We start from the raw sequence: 16,902 nt of genomic DNA, 5'->3' as shown, positions 1-16,902 counted from the left end.
AAAAACACACACACACACACACACACACACACACACACACACACACACACACACACAGTTAGTAAGCAATATTTTTACATTATAGTGCACTACACAAACATTAAGAGAGAAAGCATTTTAACATGATTGAAACTAGGTAAGAGCTTTGCAAATTTTGAGACAAAAGCAAAGGAAACATTTTTAATGTTAAAGATCAATTTTAATTTGTTATGTACAAAATTAAAAAGTTTTTAACAAGGCATAAATACAAGCAAAGGTATGTGTATCTATTAGATTAAAAATTTGTGGTGTGGAAAGACTTTCAGAATTAGGTTTCTTTTCTTAATTAGGTAACTGACTTACTTATCTGGGGAAGAAGGTGGTGTGAGAGTGACCAGGCTCAATGCAGTGTCACTACCCGTGCCAACATCTTTCACCTCACGCTCATGCTGAGTGCCATGCAGTTGTGGGGGCGAGGGCAATGACTTTGTTTCAGTGTTTACTGCCACAGCAACTGCAACTGGCGAAGGTGTACAGGCAGGTGCTGGAGAAGTGGAAGGCGCAGGAGGCACTGTGGGCACTGGTGAGAGACCGCGGGGTGATATACTGCTGCTTTCTTTCTCCTTCCCACTGCCATTCGTACCACCAGCCTGGCATTTAGGTTTTGCTGTCCCCTTAACGACATCAGACAGCCTGCAGTGCAAATAATTTCAAGAGTTTGTATGAAAACTGTAACTTGCATGATGCACAAGATCGCCCACAGAAAGGGGGCTCACAACGCAATGAAGTGGGAATGTTTAGGTACAGAAGCCACATAAAAATGGTGCAGGGCACAATGCCATTCCATGCAGTATGTGAAATCAGATTCTAAAAGTAAATGCTCTTCTGCATACATGACAAAACAAAATTATTTGAAACTAACTACAGACAGGTATTGCACGCAAGTTTACACATTCAACATAATGGCACAGTTCGTTATGTGTGTACTTATACCATGAGCAAAGGAACTATCAAAATTTACTTACAATTCAATTTTTCTCTCATTCACATCCCAATTGACAATAAGTTTACTATTATACAAGGTGATTCACGAAGATATGGAAACATTTTAACATGTTACTGTGCAAGTAAAACTAAAGAAAAAAAGTTGATATAAACATAGCTCAACAAATGTTTTGCTACACAGCTACGGCTAATAAAAGATTTTACCTGAAATTTAGCAACTTCACTGATAAGAAGCCACCGCAAAACTGTATGAGGTTAAAGTAAAGCAAGATTTCAATTTAATTGGTTGTTATTGGTCTGCTGTATTGTTCAGTGAAAGAACAACAGTGTATTTAAGTGAAACCACATAGTAACTGTTTTAGTTTATAGATTTATGAAATGGGGATGCCTTTCAAATTTAAGACATAGGAATACACAGATATGGTGTTTATTTACGGCAAATGTGATGGTAATGCTATGGCTGCAATTCGAATATTTCATATGTTATCCAACTATGTGGATTCCGAATGCACGAACCATTATGTCTTTGCTTCTCTGGATGTTTTGGAAAACTACTGCAGATACATGTCTGATATGTTTCATTAGATTCACCAGGCCAGTAACAACAAAATAAATGGAAATTGTGTTTTACTTTAACCTCATACAGTTTTGCAATTGCTTCATATTAGCGAAGTTGCTGCATTTCAAGCAAAATCTTTTATTAATCTTAGCTAAATATTTGCGGAGGTATGTTTATATGAAATTTTTTCTTTAGGTTTACTTGTAGAGTAAAATATTAAAATATTTGCATACCTTCGTGAATCACCCTGTAGTACAAAATAATTGCAATAGGTTGTGGATTGGACGGGAATTTCTGCAGGTGGACTTTCATCAACTATTTCACAAATCTTAACAGCTAAGGCAAATCACATTCATCTCTCCTCTGTATTTTTGAATGTACTCAGTGGTCTTGTATGGCTACGAAATACATTATGATAAATACTGATGCCCCACTTAAGATATACTGAAAGGGTAAAATTTTAATACTAATCTGACTTTTTTGAAATCTGTAATTTCATCTGCTTATTTTATTGGAAGGAATTTGCTGTTCACAAATTTTGACGACATTATTATTATTACCAAGCAGCAGCACATTGCAACAGAGCATTTGCTACCCCCCCTCCCCCGCCCCCCCCCACCCCCACACACAATGTGTGTGTGTGTGTGTGTGTGTGTGTTGTCAGTCATATATAATGATTTTCTCTAATGAAACTTTGCAATATGATCCAGATCAGCATGCTGCAGCTTGATAAACACACTAACAATGCACCTGGCCAGTACCAAATTGTCTCTAACAAAGAATCTAAGTTTAAAACAGCAATTTTCAATATTTATCACAGCTCAGAACTCATTACATAATAATCTAATTTAACTGGGTAAACAATTAGTGACAACCCAAAAAGTATTTGTATGTTGTGGAATGTCAAGGATGTAATGTGTATTTCTCTAGGTCAACTATTATGAACTACTTGACTCAACTGTACATATTCTATTACAACATTATAGTTTGGCACATTCACAGAAACTATATACCTGCACCATTTTTAAGTGAAGTCTACTATTCAAATTAAAGGCTAACTCCAACTGACAAGTCGATTACACTATATCATAAAGACATGAACGAGTTTTCTCCCCCTTTTCTTTAACGAGCTGTGTAGCATGCCTAAGAGCTGTGGATTTACAGAATTCTGAACCATGACATAACCTGCAGGCAACACAAACTTCACTAAGCACAAAGCTTGTGGGTGAGCAGAAAGAGGGGTAACAAGCCTAGACTTATAAAATTTTAACGACATAGCTAACACACGAAAACATGATTACAGCACCAATTCACAAACGTTTAGTGCAAATTATGAACATGTGATGATGAAACATGCAGTGCACAGAAATTAGAGCAAAATATCACTGCAAGCAGTGAAGCAATGCACACATGCTTAAAGCCACAACTTTAAAAAATAATCCTACAGTATCTTACTAATTTAAAGTAGGACAACTGTTAGCATCAAATTCATTACTATAAAGAGAGAAAAAAATCTCAATATTGGTACGCTGTACCTTAATTGCAGCCATGAATCCAGCTTAATTCAACAGTCTTTACCTAAGAATACACAAATGCTATTACAGAAGAACTCCCATATAAGGACTAACATTTATTCTGCATACATATGACAACTTTGTCCACTTTATCAACGTGCAGGTGTCACAATCGTGCAATGCTACACACTTTTCGCATGTAACAGAAATCAATTTACCTGTTTTCCCAATGAGAACTTGACGTCTCAGCATGCGTCGTTTCAACAGACGCGACAGTTTTGGTGGCAGTTCCAGTCACAGCTTCCAGCCCTGGAAGTGGTGGGAATGCTGTGGCCTCGAGGTCAAACTGAGCAGTTCTCACATTCACACTGAGTGTTTCCCTGTTCACGGGCTGGGGGCTCCCCCCTGAGGATGCAGGCTTCGTCACTCCTACCACAGCTGGTGTCCTCCCTGTTACTAAAACCTCATCCTCTCTCCGTCTCCGCCTGTGCCTGACAACGTGCAGTCCAAAGTAATTCCAAATAAGACAGTCCTTAGATAAGAATGATTTATGTGAACTCTGTAGTGAAGTGATGGTTCAAATTATATTTATAGTGTTCTAAGGAAAGAAACCCACACTATGCAATCAGAAATTGTCCTAAATATTACATAATTTGGTATAACATACATAAACCTAATTCAGTGACATGTGGTTTAGTCCCAACAAGCAGTTTAACAACGGAAAAGCCTCTTCTATTGAAAGAACTTTCTGAACACATGCAAGAAATTGTATGTAAAAACATAAGCTGCAACCATATAGTTTAAACAAACATGAGGAAAAAAAGCATCAAAGTCTCAAAAATTTTGAGACAAGTCTCAAATTCTGGGGAGTAGTGGAATGTTTGTGTGTTCTTGTCCACAACCATTCCACCAAATATTGAAATACTGTAATGAGCACACGCACGCACACCAGCCACGCCTGTTGATATTACATAATAGTCCATCTGAAGTTTCTATAAGATACTGCACGAAATTGAAGTTTCACTACTTTAGCAAGTCTGTAAATTTTGGACTTCACAATATGAAGCAGGCCAAAGAGCTTAAGTTAGGAAAGCACTCGACTCCAGATTGTATCCAAAATATTGTTTTACTACGTGAGCTTGCTCTTTCGTATTTCTTCGCAGGGATGTGAAAAGCTATAATTAGTTAACACAGATTTAAGTACAAATTACACATGTAAAACCCATGTTACTTCAATATCATCCTCATTGGTGCAATGTAACCAAGGGACAATGGAAATCAAACAGCCCAACACCACTGTTAAGGAGCAACAAAAATTAAAATTACAATGTTTTTGCTTTCCACAACAAATACTTATTACATATATATTTTTTTGTAACCGATAAATTTCCACGACAGCTCTTGCAAAGCTCCCGTCAGAAATAAGTCAAGTCAAATACCATTTACCCAACGTTGAAGAAATGAGCTGTATAGAATAAGGCAACGTGGGAGAGCTGAAACTTAGTAAAGGGTATCCACAGAGCTGACAGAGCCAATAGCTGAAGTGTATTGTTTTCCATGTGTAACATGAAACTACTAAGGAGAATGGGATGAGATTATTTATAAAGTAAAGAAGATGATCAAATTAAGAACACACAGGAATTTCACAGATACCTTGAACATACTGTCCTGTAGATTTACTGGTAGTGGCAAATATTTTTATCTGCAACGAATTCTGAAGAGAATTTCAACCCGAAGTCAGTAACACAAACTCCTTTTCTCTAAGAGGTGAGAAATGGTGCAGGACATCAATGCTAGTTTCTCTCAACCACTTCCAAGTGTTCACTCCAAAATATTCAGAACTACACGCAAGAAACCTTACAGATTCCCGGCAGCAAAGTTACTTAGCTATATACAGCTAGGAGAAAAGGACTGAACTATGGTGATTAGTCACATTGCTGCTGATACATGAGTGTTGTGTGATGAGTTTTCAGGAAGCCTCTCGAAAGGACTGCAAGTAATCCAAATGCCGGGAACAATATTCATATAATCATGTCAACTTTCTGTTGTCAGGAATGGTTACAGATAGGCACCATCTGCCAACACACTGTGCAGTCCACATCACTGCAAATTACAGCTGCTCTGAAGCCTCAGTATAAGTAATTGTGCCTTGGGAGTACAGATGAATTCTAGTTAGAACCATTTTTCCAATCCTAAAATATTATTCAGTATTATTTATAGAACTTAACTTCTTTGTGGGAGGATGATGATAAATTCATTCAACCATTAACGGTTTTACAACAGAGGAAAAGAAATGAACCTGCAATGTGTATTAATACAGTCCTGTGACATACTGTTCCACAAGACATATTCCCTTCTTGTGCTAAAATGAATGCAAAAAATTTCAAAGAAAAATTACTTTTATATTTCAATTGTGTACACAGTAATATGAATTTTTATTACTTTTTAATACAAGATAAATTCATTACTCACACTGGACACAAAAATTTAGCTACTGCAAACAACTTTCATAATCAACACACCAAGTATATGAGCATAAATGGAAAGGCAAGTAACAGTTCAGACTTTAATCATAAAAGCCACATACCTCCCAACATTTCCTTCTATATTACTACTTTAGACAGTTTTCCCCATGGAGGATTTTAATTTGCTGTGTTACACAACTTTATTACTTACAACTAAAGCATTTTTATAATACTTCAATACTTTTCATAAAATTCAAGATCTACACAAACATGAATACGTGGCCAATAAGAGCTGCTGTTTTAAGATGTACAATAATCTAAACTATTATGTATGTTACAAACCTAACTCGCAGGGCAACCAATTTTTCTTACATGCCACTGCAACATTCCTGACAGAAAGAGCTTCATGGTGTTTTGTGCAAGAGTACATGTTTTATTTCTTCCGACAATTTACAGATAAAGGACTGCTAATGTATTTTACACTGGTGTGCTTCACTGAGCCCTTTTATGATCTCCATGAATGGAGAAATCACATTCTCTGATCCTTTGGTTACAATCCTTCCCCCCATCCTCTCTAAAAATCAGTATCGGGCATCATTCACATGCAACAAAATCACTAGATTCAACTTTACTATGGAGGGCAGGAGGCAAACTGGATTCTTGTTGAGGGTGGCAGCCTTTCTCAACTGATCAAAATTACTGCATGTGTTTTTGCTACAAATTGAAGATTGCTTTGCACATATCGTGATTGGTGTGCATGTAACAAGACAAGTGTGTAACAATACTTTGTGGTGTCACCACTGTGTTCTGTCTGCACCACATCAATTTCCTAACTGATCTCTGCTCAAAGTTTGCAAGCCTGGTGATAAGCTCCACATGACAAATGTTTCTGCAATTAACTACAAAAAAGCAAAAAAACTATTGCTATCACTTAGTTAGCAACATTAGTTTGTGGGTGAAATGCATGCTCTTACTTTAAAACCTCTGATTAAATGATTAACGGCAGCAGACTGGTATATCACCAGTGCATCATGTGGTACACTGACTCCTGCTATCACAAAGCATAATGTAATATGAATACATGACATACAATTTTTTAATATTAATTGAACAAGGAAGCCAACAAAACAGACGTAATTTGGAAAAGCTATGCCATAGATGTGGGGGAGGGGGGGTCAGGTGGGGGAGGGGTGCATCTTGTGAGCATAGCTGTTAAGAAGGGCAAAGGAAGTAGACACAGATACAAGCAAAGCTTTCCTCTGTCCATCACACTGCTACCAACTTCTACTCCATGTAGCCAACAGGTGCTATTGTGGAAAATGACATACAAAGGTAACAATGATTCATGAAATTGCTTTCTACCTATTTTTATTTTAACCCTGTAACTGCTCTGGACAAGTTAACACGTGCGCCTTTGTACCTGTCCCTGTCCCTGTGTGCTCTGAACGTGTTTACGCGTGCCACCAGTCCTTCTACATGGTACTCTGAACATGTCTAGGCGTAGATACATTCAAAGTACCAGGTAGAAGGACTGGTGGCACGTGTAAACACGTTCAGGTACAAAGGCGCGCGCGTTAACACATCCAGAGCAGTTGAGGGGTTAAAATGTTGCAGATGGCTCATTTGCAGTAACACACTGAAATCAGACAGTTACAATGCCGTAACTGCTAGGTCATTGCAAGTAGTGGGTCACAAAACATCACAGTTACAAAGCCTCCTGGGGCAACAGAGAATGTTGATTGGCATTTTTTTCTCTTACTTTTGTCTAACAGTGAAGGAACTAACTTTGTTCATTTGCACACACTTCAAATTGTGTGGTTAAGTTTCTGATGTTTAATGTCATCATTATGAATACCTACTATTTCCCTTATTATACAGAAACTATATTTGTTTCAGGCTATGCCTCAAAGGAGAATACTAACGGGCCTGACGAAGACAAAAAGCTGAGGTGGGGAAGGGGAAAACCTATTATTTTATAAACACAGTTGGTCGTATTTTGACCACAGGTGATAGTGGTAATTTTAAGACCCTATCTTGCTACACGCACACCACTTCTCATTAAATCCAGAGGTAACTGTCAGCTTACCATCAGCATGTGAGAACAACTGTAATCCTTGAAAATAAAATTAATCTCCAATGCTGCAAATTTTCTTGAACCTGAGGTTATCAAATTTAAAGAATCACGTAAGAAAATTGGCCATAAAATGCAACACCTAGTCTAATATTGAAAAAATCATGTACTGATCAGAGAGAGAGAGAGAGAGAGAGAGAGAGAGAGAGAGAGAGAGAGAGAGAGAGAGAGAGAGAGAAGGAAACCGTGTTGGCAGGAACCAAGCAGATACTGCACGCACACACACACACACACACACACACACACACACACACACACAGTTCTTTCCTGTGGAGTCAGCAACACAACCAGTTCAGTTCTGTTAAAGGAAGCACTGCAACTAGGTATCTTATCTGTGACAATTCATCCACACTGACAATTTACAGGCAGTCGTGGCACTGTAGCCTAGTGTGGTTTACTTTAGCCTAGTAGGGTTTACTTGTCAGCACTCTGTAACTGCTCTGACAAATTTGGTATTAATAGTGATTAGATTATTAGAGTTACAAATGGAAGAATGCAGTGATCAATCACGAATAATTTGAATTTATTGCAGATCTATTTTGACCATATATTAGCAATGATTAGTGTGAGAGGTGGAAGAAACAAATACGATACACGCATATACAAGACAGTGGAATACAGTAAAAAAATACAAAGAGAAGAATATATACCACACACCGCCCAATGTGGTCATACCAAACATGTGCTTAGAAATAAATGAATGTACAGTCACACCTATAAATATACTAAAAAAGAAAACATATATCAGACAACACAAAAATTAAGTTACTGTCTACAGAGCACACCAGCACCAATGGTTTGGCCACCTTAACCAAGAGCATCTTCTATGTGGGCAAACAATCACACTAAAGTTTATTTATTTATTTTTTTTTTTTAAATATATGGATAGGCACATATCAAAATCTCAACTGCAACATAAAGACGTAAGATATGCTATTAATATTAAAAGATTGTTGTTGTTGTCTTTAGTCCCGAGACTGGTTTGATGCAGCTCTCCATGCTACTCTATCCTGTGCAAGCTTTTTCAACTCCCAGTACCTACTGCAACCTACATCCTTCTGAACCTGCTTAGTGTATTCATCTCTTGGTCTCCCTCTACGGTTTTTACCCTCCACACTGCCCTCCAATACTAAATTGGTGATCCCTTGATGCCTCAGAACATGTCCTACCAACCGATCCCTTCTTCTAGTCAAGTTGTGCCACAAACTTCTCTTCTCCCCAATCCTATTCAATACGTCCTCATTAGTTATGTGATCTACCCATCTAATCTTCAGCATTCTTCTGTAGCAACACATTTCGAAAGTTTCTATTCTCTTCTTGTCCAAACTATTTATTGTCCATGTTTCACTTCCATACATGGCTACACTCCATATGAATACTTTCAGAAATGACTTCCTGACACTTAAATCAATACTGGATGTTAACAAATTTCTCTTCTTCAGAAATGCTTTCCTTGCCATTGCCAGCCTACACTTTATATCCTCTCTACTTCGACCATCATCAGTTATTTTGCTCCCCAAATAGCAAAACTCCCTTACTACCAAAAATTTATAAACAGTAAATTAACAGATGTAATGATGAAACTTCCTGGCAGATTAAAACTGTGTGCCCGACCGAGACTCGAACTCGGGACCTTTGCCTTTCGCGGGCAAGTGCTCTAAAGTACTCTGTGAGTACCGGGCGTGAGTCTCGGTCGGGCACACAGTTTTAATCTGCCAGGAAGTTTCATATCAGCGCACACTCTGCTGCAGAGTGAAAATCTCATTCTGGAGATGTAATGATGCCAATGCACCGAAAAACATTACAGAATGTAAGAAGAGCATAAAGTGGAGGACCACTTTGGTGACAAACTGAAAGGATGCTGCGGAGAACATGTCGCAGCCAAACTGAAAGGATGCTGCGGAGAACATGTCGCAGCCAAACTGAAAGGATGCTGCGGAGAACATGTCGCAGCCAAACTGAAAGGATGCTGCGGAGAACATGCCGCAGCCAAACTGAAAGGATGCGGCGGAGAACATGCCGCAGCCAAACTGAAAGGATGCGGCGGAGAACATGCCGCAGCCAAACTGAAAGGATGCGGCGGAGAACATGCCGCAGCCAAACTGAAAGGATGCGGCGGAGAACATGCCGCAGCCAAACTGAAAGGATGCGGCGGAGAACATGCCGCAGCCAAACTGAAAGGATGCGGCGGAGAACATGCCGCAGCCAAACTGAAAGGATGCGGCGGAGAACATGCCGCAGCCAAACTGAAAGGATGCGGCGGAGAACATGCCGCAGCCAAACTGAAAGGATGCGGCGGAGAACATGCCGCAGCCAAACTGAAAGGATGCGGCGGAGAACATGCCGCAGCCAAACTGAAAGGATGCGGCGGAGAACATGCCGCAGCCAAACTGAAAGGATGCGGCGGAGAACATGCCGCAGCCAAACTGAAAGGATGCGGCGGAGAACATGCCGCAGCCAAACTGAAAGGATGCGGCGGAGAACATGCCGCAGCCAAACTGAAAGGATGCGGCGGAGAACATGCCGCAGCCAAACTGAAAGGATGCGGCGGAGAACATGCCGCAGCCAAACTGAAAGGATGCGGCGGAGAACATGCCGCAGCCAAACTGAAAGGATGCGGCGGAGAACATGCCGCAGCCAAACTGAAAGGATGCGGCGGAGAACATGCCGCAGCCAAACTGAAAGGATGCGGCGGAGAACATGCCGCAGCCAAACTGAAAGGATGCGGCGGAGAACATGCCGCAGCCAAACTGAAAGGATGCGGCGGAGAACATGCCGCAGCCAAACTGAAAGGATGCGGCGGAGAACATGCCGCAGCCAAACTGAAAGGATGCGGCGGAGAACATGCCGCAGCCAAACTGAAAGGATGCGGCGGAGAACATGCCGCAGCCAAACTGAAAGGATGCGGCGGAGAACATGCCGCAGCCAAACTGAAAGGATGCGGCGGAGAACATGCCGCAGCCAAACTGAAAGGATGCGGCGGAGAACATGCCGCAGCCAAACTGAAAGGATGCGGCGGAGAACATGCCGCAGCCAAACTGAAAGGATGCGGCGGAGAACATGCCGCAGCCAAACTGAAAGGATGCGGCGGAGAACATGCCGCAGCCAAACTGAAAGGATGCGGCGGAGAACATGCCGCAGCCAAACTGAAAGGATGCGGCGGAGAACATGCCGCAGCCAAACTGAAAGGATGCGGCGGAGAACATGCCGCAGCCAAACTGAAAGGATCCGGCGGAGAACATGCCGCAGCCAAACTGAAAGGATCCGGCGGAGAACATGCCGCAGCCAAACTGAAAGGATCCGGCGGAGAACATGCCGCAGCCAAACTGAAAGGATGCGGCGGAGAACATGCCGCAGCCAAACTGAAAGGATGCGGCGGAGAACATGCCACAGCCAAACTGAAAGGATGCGGCGGAGAACATGCCGCAGCCAAACTGAAAGGATGCGGCGGAGAACATGCCGCAGCCAAACTGAAAGGATGCGGCGGAGAACATGCCGCAGCCAAACTGAAAGGATGCGGCGGAGAACATGCCGCAGCCAAACTGAAAGGATGCGGCGGAGAACATGCCGCAGCCAAACTGAAAGGATGCGGCGGAGAACATGCCGCAGCCAAACTGAAAGGATGCGGCAGAGAACATGCCGCAGCCAAACTGAAAGGATGCGGCGGAGAACATGCCGCAGCCAAACTGAAAGGATGCGGCGGAGAACATGCCGCAGCCAAACTGAAAGGATGCGGCGGAGAACATGCCGCAGCCAAACTGAAAGGATGCGGCGGAGAACATGCCGCAGCCAAACTGAAAGGATGCGGCGGAGAACATGCCGCAGCCCAACTGAAAGGATGCGGCGGAGAATATGTTACAGTCAAATTGAAAGGAGGCGGCGGAGAATAGAATACATTGCCGTCTAACTGAAAGGATGCGGTGGAAAACTTTGTGGCTCACCTGATTGAAAGCATACATTGTGCTCCAGCTGTTTACTCTCATGTAAGACTATTTAACTGTGCTGAGAAGGGTAGGTTTCTCAATCTCCTTGAGGATATAGATTTTTCTGCTACCAGATATCATGTGTGTTCAGCTGCTCAATGAGCAGCTGATAGTTAAAAATACTCATGTTCGAGAGTAATCAAAGGACCGTCAGACAGGGCAAGCATCTCAATCATCCTTTTCTGTGTTGTTATTCAATAAAATTATTTTATGTAAATGCAAATGACATTTGTACAAGACTGTGTTTATGTTGTTTTTTTCTTAATTTACTGCTTTTATATGCAAATGTACCCTCTCAGCATTTGTAGATGATACTTCCTACACTTTTTAACTGATTATTAGGTGTACTGACTTTTTATAAATTATTTGGTAACTTCTAACATTAACAGTTTATGCTGCACCTATTCGTACGAATTTCAATGTAATAATATGGTTATAATAGAGGGAAACATTCCACGTAGGAAAAATATATCTAAAAACAAAGATGATGTGACTTACCAAATGAAAGTGCTGGCAGGTCGACAGACACACAAACAAACACAAACATACACATAAAATTCAAGCTTACGCAACAAACTGTTGCCTCATCAGGAAAGAGGGAAGGAGAGGGAAAGACGAAAGGATGTGGGTTTTAAGGGAGAGGGTAAGGAGTCATTCCAATCCCGGGAGCGGAAAGACTTACCTTACACACACACACACACACACACACACACACACACACACATCCATCCACACATATACAGACACAAGCAGACATATTTAAAGACCATATGTCTGCTTGTGTCTGTATATATGTGTGTGTGTGTGTGTGTGTGTGTGTGTGTGTGTGTGTGTGTGTGTGTGCGCGCGCGCGAGCTCCCGGGATTGGAACGACTCCTTACCCTCTCCCTTAAAACCCACATCCTTTCGTCTTTCCCTCTCCTTCCCTCTTTCCTGATGAGGCAACAGTTTGTTGCGTAGGCTTGAATTTTGTGTGTATGTTTGTGTTCGTTTGTGTGTCTGTCGACCTGCCAGCACTTTCATTTGGTAAGTCACATCATCTTTGTTTTTAGATATATTTCAATGTAATAACACGCACCTATCTTGATATGTTTACAAAATAAACTTTAGCTTAGCTATTTGTCCACACAGAGGGTGCTCTGTATCAAGTGGCCAGACTGTTTGTGCTGCTGGAGTCTTTGGTTCATGTTCTCACTTTGAAAGTGAAATGGCATAACTTTGTTCCAGTAGGATGGATGTAGAGGAATTGTGGGCAAAGCCTAAGCAGATTTTGCATCGTCGTCTGGATTGCTGTGCACCTAGTAAATGGATTAATAACAAGATTCAGAAAATCTTGAGAATCCTAAGGCACTCTTGATTCAAAAGAGAATGCGTAAATGACGAAAAGCAAATGTTAGTAGACATTTGTGCGTCTGTGAGAAAATATACACACGAAGCATACAACTACCGCCATCATACCGTAACAGAAGATCTGACAGAACCCCAGAAAATTCTGGACTTACATAAAATTGGTTAGTGGGTTTAGTGCTTCCACCAAGTCACTTAATGACCAGTGTAGCATGGCAGCTGACAACAAAAAACAAAAGCTGGAGTTTTAAATTTTGCATTTAAGAAATCGTTCACACAAGAGTCTCGGTACAGTCTTTTGACTATTGAACAGACTCCCATACGGATGACATAATAATTAGCACCCTTGGCACAGAGAAACGGAAAGAGTTGAAAACAGTAAGGCAAATAAGTCATCAGGTGTGGATGATATCCCAATTTGGTTTTTGAAAGATCACTCTGCAGCACTGACCCCTTACCTATCTCCTGTTTATCGGGAATCGCTAGCTCAAAGCAGTCCCAAGCGATTGGGGGGGGGGTAAAAAAAAAAAAAAAAAAAAAAAAAAAAAAAAAAAAAAAAAAAAAAAAAAAAAAAAAACCACAGGTGACTCCTACGTCTAAAAAGCAAAGAACAGACCTGCAAAATTACAGACCAATATCCCTAAAATCGGTTTGCTGCAGAATCCTTTAACACATCCTCAGTTCGAATAAAATAAATTTTCTTGAGACTGAGAATCTTATGTCCACAAATGAGGAACACTTTCTAAAGCATCAGTCTTGAGAAACTAAGCTTGCCCATTACTCACGTGATATACTGCAAACTACAGATGAAGGGTAACAGACAGATTCCGTATTTTAGATTTCTGGAAGGATCTGACACAGTGCCCCACGGCAAGCTGTTGAAGAAAATATGAGCATATGGAATAGGTTCACAGACATGCAAGTGGCTTTAAGACTTCTTAACTAATAGGACTCGTATGCTGTCCTCAACGGCGAGTGTTCAGAGATGGGTATCGTCACAAGTGCCAGAGTGAAATGCGACAGGACCTGTATTATTCTCTATATGCATTAGTTATTTTGCGGATGGGAGGGGGGGAGGGGGGGGGGGCAGCAATATGCAGTTGTTTGCTGATTATGCCATGATGTATGGTAAGGTGTGGAAGTTGAGTGACTGTAGGAGGATACAAAATGATGGACCAAATTTCTAGTTCATGTGATGAATGGGAGGAAACTTTAGTTAATGGGGATGAGTAGGAAAAACAAACCGGTTATGTTCTGATACAGTATTAGTAGTGGTCCTGTTCGATACAGTCACACTACTTAAATGTCTGGGTGTGATATTACGAAGTTATATGAAATGGAACGAGCATCTGAGGACTGTCGTAGAGAAAGCGCATGGTCAACTTCTGTTTATGGTGAGAATTCTAGGAAAGTGTGGTTCATCTGTAAAGGACACCACATACAGAACACTAGTGTGACTATTCTTGAGTACTACTGAAGTGCGAGAGATCCCTATCAGGTCGGATGAAAGGAAAACTTCCAAGCAATTCAAAGGCAGGCTGCTACATTTGTTACTGGTAGGTTCGAACAGCATGCAAGTGCTACAGACTTAATTCAGGAGCTCTAACAGGAATCCGTGCAAGGAAACGGACACTCCTCTTTAGGAACACTAGCGAGAATATTGAGAAAACTGAGAAGGCCAGCATTTAAAGCTGACTGCACAATAATTCTACTGCCTCCATCATACCTGCGTATAAGGACCGCGAAGATAAGACATGAGAAAATAGGACTCTTACAGAGGCATAGAGACAGTTGTTTTTTCCTCTGTGTATTTGTGAGTGGAAGAGGAAAGGGAATGATTAGTAGTGGTAAGGGGTACCCTCCGCCATAAGCTGTATGGTGGATTGCAGAGAAACCACATAGATGGACATGTGTTGTGTATGATGCTGCTTCTTTTTCTCAGTTTTTAATGCGTGACTATGCATTCAAATTTGAAATAAGTGTTCATAAATACAAATTTGAATTGATCACTTTATTTTCTCATTTGTATTTTTACTGCTTTACGTTGTCCTGCATAGCTTGAATCTTACTTGTTTCTGTTACCTCTAGCACTGATGATGGCTATTCTATGTTGAAATTGATCTGCAATAAATTCAGATTATTCACAACTTATCACTGCATTCTTCCCTTTGTATGTGCGACAGTTTATGCATACACAAGTCAATTTGGATTCCAACACAGAAACAACTCATCTTCAAGGTGACTTGAGGAAAGTGGAAAATACGGAACTTATTTCAGGACATTAAGAGCAGTACACAACTCTGAACTAAAATTTTCTGGAATACAGTCTTTAAATGAGACCTGCATTACCAAACTCTTCCTCCATACTACCATCACAGACTTTTAACTAATTGTGCCCTTGCGTGTAGATTTCTATGCCGCATGAATCATATGGTTTTAAGAAATACCAGGAACACTTGAAATGTACACCTTACCACAGTATTAAGTGGAACTCGTTGGGGAGAGGGAGAGCAGTCAGCAGGAAAGCCATGTAAGAGAAACTGCCACACCAGCCGACACAGGCTTTTGTCAACATTCTACGAGGAAGTCAATTATTATCAGCAATTTAGTTCTATTTTTGTTTATTTTGGTAGTACTGTCATTTTATGTTGATGACGGATGCTTTGTTTATTTGTTGTTACATCTTTGCAATTTTCAAGCTGCCAGGTTAGTTTTGTTATTGCTGCCATGCTGATAATCATGGCTGCTCCGCTGTCTATTTGCACCAATGGAGAGCAACAGTCAGTGATCCGTTTTTTGTGGTTGGAAGGCGTATCAGGGGCCAAAATTCATGGAAGACTTTCGGTACAGAATAGAAACAGTGTTTTGCCACAACGGAGCGTCTACAAAAGGATTGGAAAATTCTGAAATGGTTGCACAAGTGTTACGCACGATGAAGGAGCTGGATGACCATTTACCGCCACAAATGAAGAAACCACTGAGCATTCACTTGAAATGATTCTCTTAGACAGATGATTAACTATTGACAAAGTGGCACATCGTCTGCAAATTAGTCACGGTTCTGCCTACAAAATTATCCACAACAGACTTGGGTTTCAGAAAGTTTGTGCAAGATGGGTCCCAAAACAACTCTCACAGTTGCATAAACAAACACGCTTGGACATCTGCAAAAAACATTTTGGTAACTATGGTAACGAAGGGGGTAACTTAGACAGGATCATTACTGTTGAAGAAATGTGGATCCCTCATTACGAGCAAGAGAGTAAACGCAGAATATTGAATGGATACATCCAAATTCACCATGCAAGGAAAAGTCGAAGACCCAGCTGTCCGCAGGAAAACAGATGCTTACGGTTTTTTGGGACACACAAGATCCAGTACTGGAACATTATGGGGAAAGGGGCACAACAACAAACTGTGAATGTTACAGCGAGATGCTAAAGCCTGCAAACCGAAGGAAACACCGAGGATTGCTGTCTAAAGGTGTTGTGTTGTTGCATGACAATGCCCGTCCACATACTTCTGGCCACACTGCTGAAACGCTCCAGAAACTCAAATTTTAAGTACTGCATCATCCTCCATATAGCCCCGATCTTGCTCCTTCTACCGATCACTTGTTTGGCCCACTCAAACAGGCATTAAGGGGCTGTAGATTTGCCTCTGACGAAGCAGTGCACTCTTGGCTCGCAACTCAACCAAGAATCACCTTTCTTGAGGGCATCAGGAAGCTTTTACAACAATGGACCAAGTGCGTTGACACGCAAGGAGACTATCAAAAACGGATTTTCTTGAAAGGTTTCCTATTTGGTTACAATAAAATTTTGTAACTATTTTGGGGATAATAATTGACTTACCCTCATTCAAAAGTATGGCACCCACTACATTGCCAGTGAAAATGAAAGGGAACACCAGATGGTAC

At 41.1% G+C, this 16,902-nt stretch overlaps 1 protein-coding gene across 7 annotated transcripts in view; it reads right to left on the bottom strand.

Annotated features, from left to right (window-relative positions):
• LOC126481518 (la-related protein Larp4B) overlaps positions 1–16,902 on the bottom strand; it is a 348,210-nt gene that overhangs the window by 9,760 nt on the left and 321,548 nt on the right. For 3 of the 7 annotated variants that reach the window (XM_050105316.1, XM_050105318.1, XM_050105319.1), the window contains 2 exons: positions 3,276–3,548; positions 343–672 (listed from right to left, as the gene is read on the bottom strand). The exons of 1 other annotated variant lie outside the window; for it this stretch is intronic. In XM_050105316.1, the coding sequence (XP_049961273.1) occupies positions 343–672; positions 3,276–3,548 (603 nt within the window). The remainder of the gene's footprint in view (positions 1–342; positions 673–3,275; positions 3,549–16,902) is intronic. 3 more of the 7 variants (XM_050105317.1, XM_050105321.1, XM_050105320.1) reach the window with 3 other exon arrangements.

Source organism: Schistocerca serialis, chromosome 5, assembly GCF_023864345.2.
Source record: "Schistocerca serialis cubense isolate TAMUIC-IGC-003099 chromosome 5, iqSchSeri2.2, whole genome shotgun sequence".
In the NCBI taxonomy this organism is placed as follows: domain Eukaryota; kingdom Metazoa; phylum Arthropoda; class Insecta; order Orthoptera; family Acrididae; genus Schistocerca; species Schistocerca serialis.
Note: the sequence above shows the minus strand (reverse complement) of the source record. Positions and strands in the feature narration are given on the sequence as shown.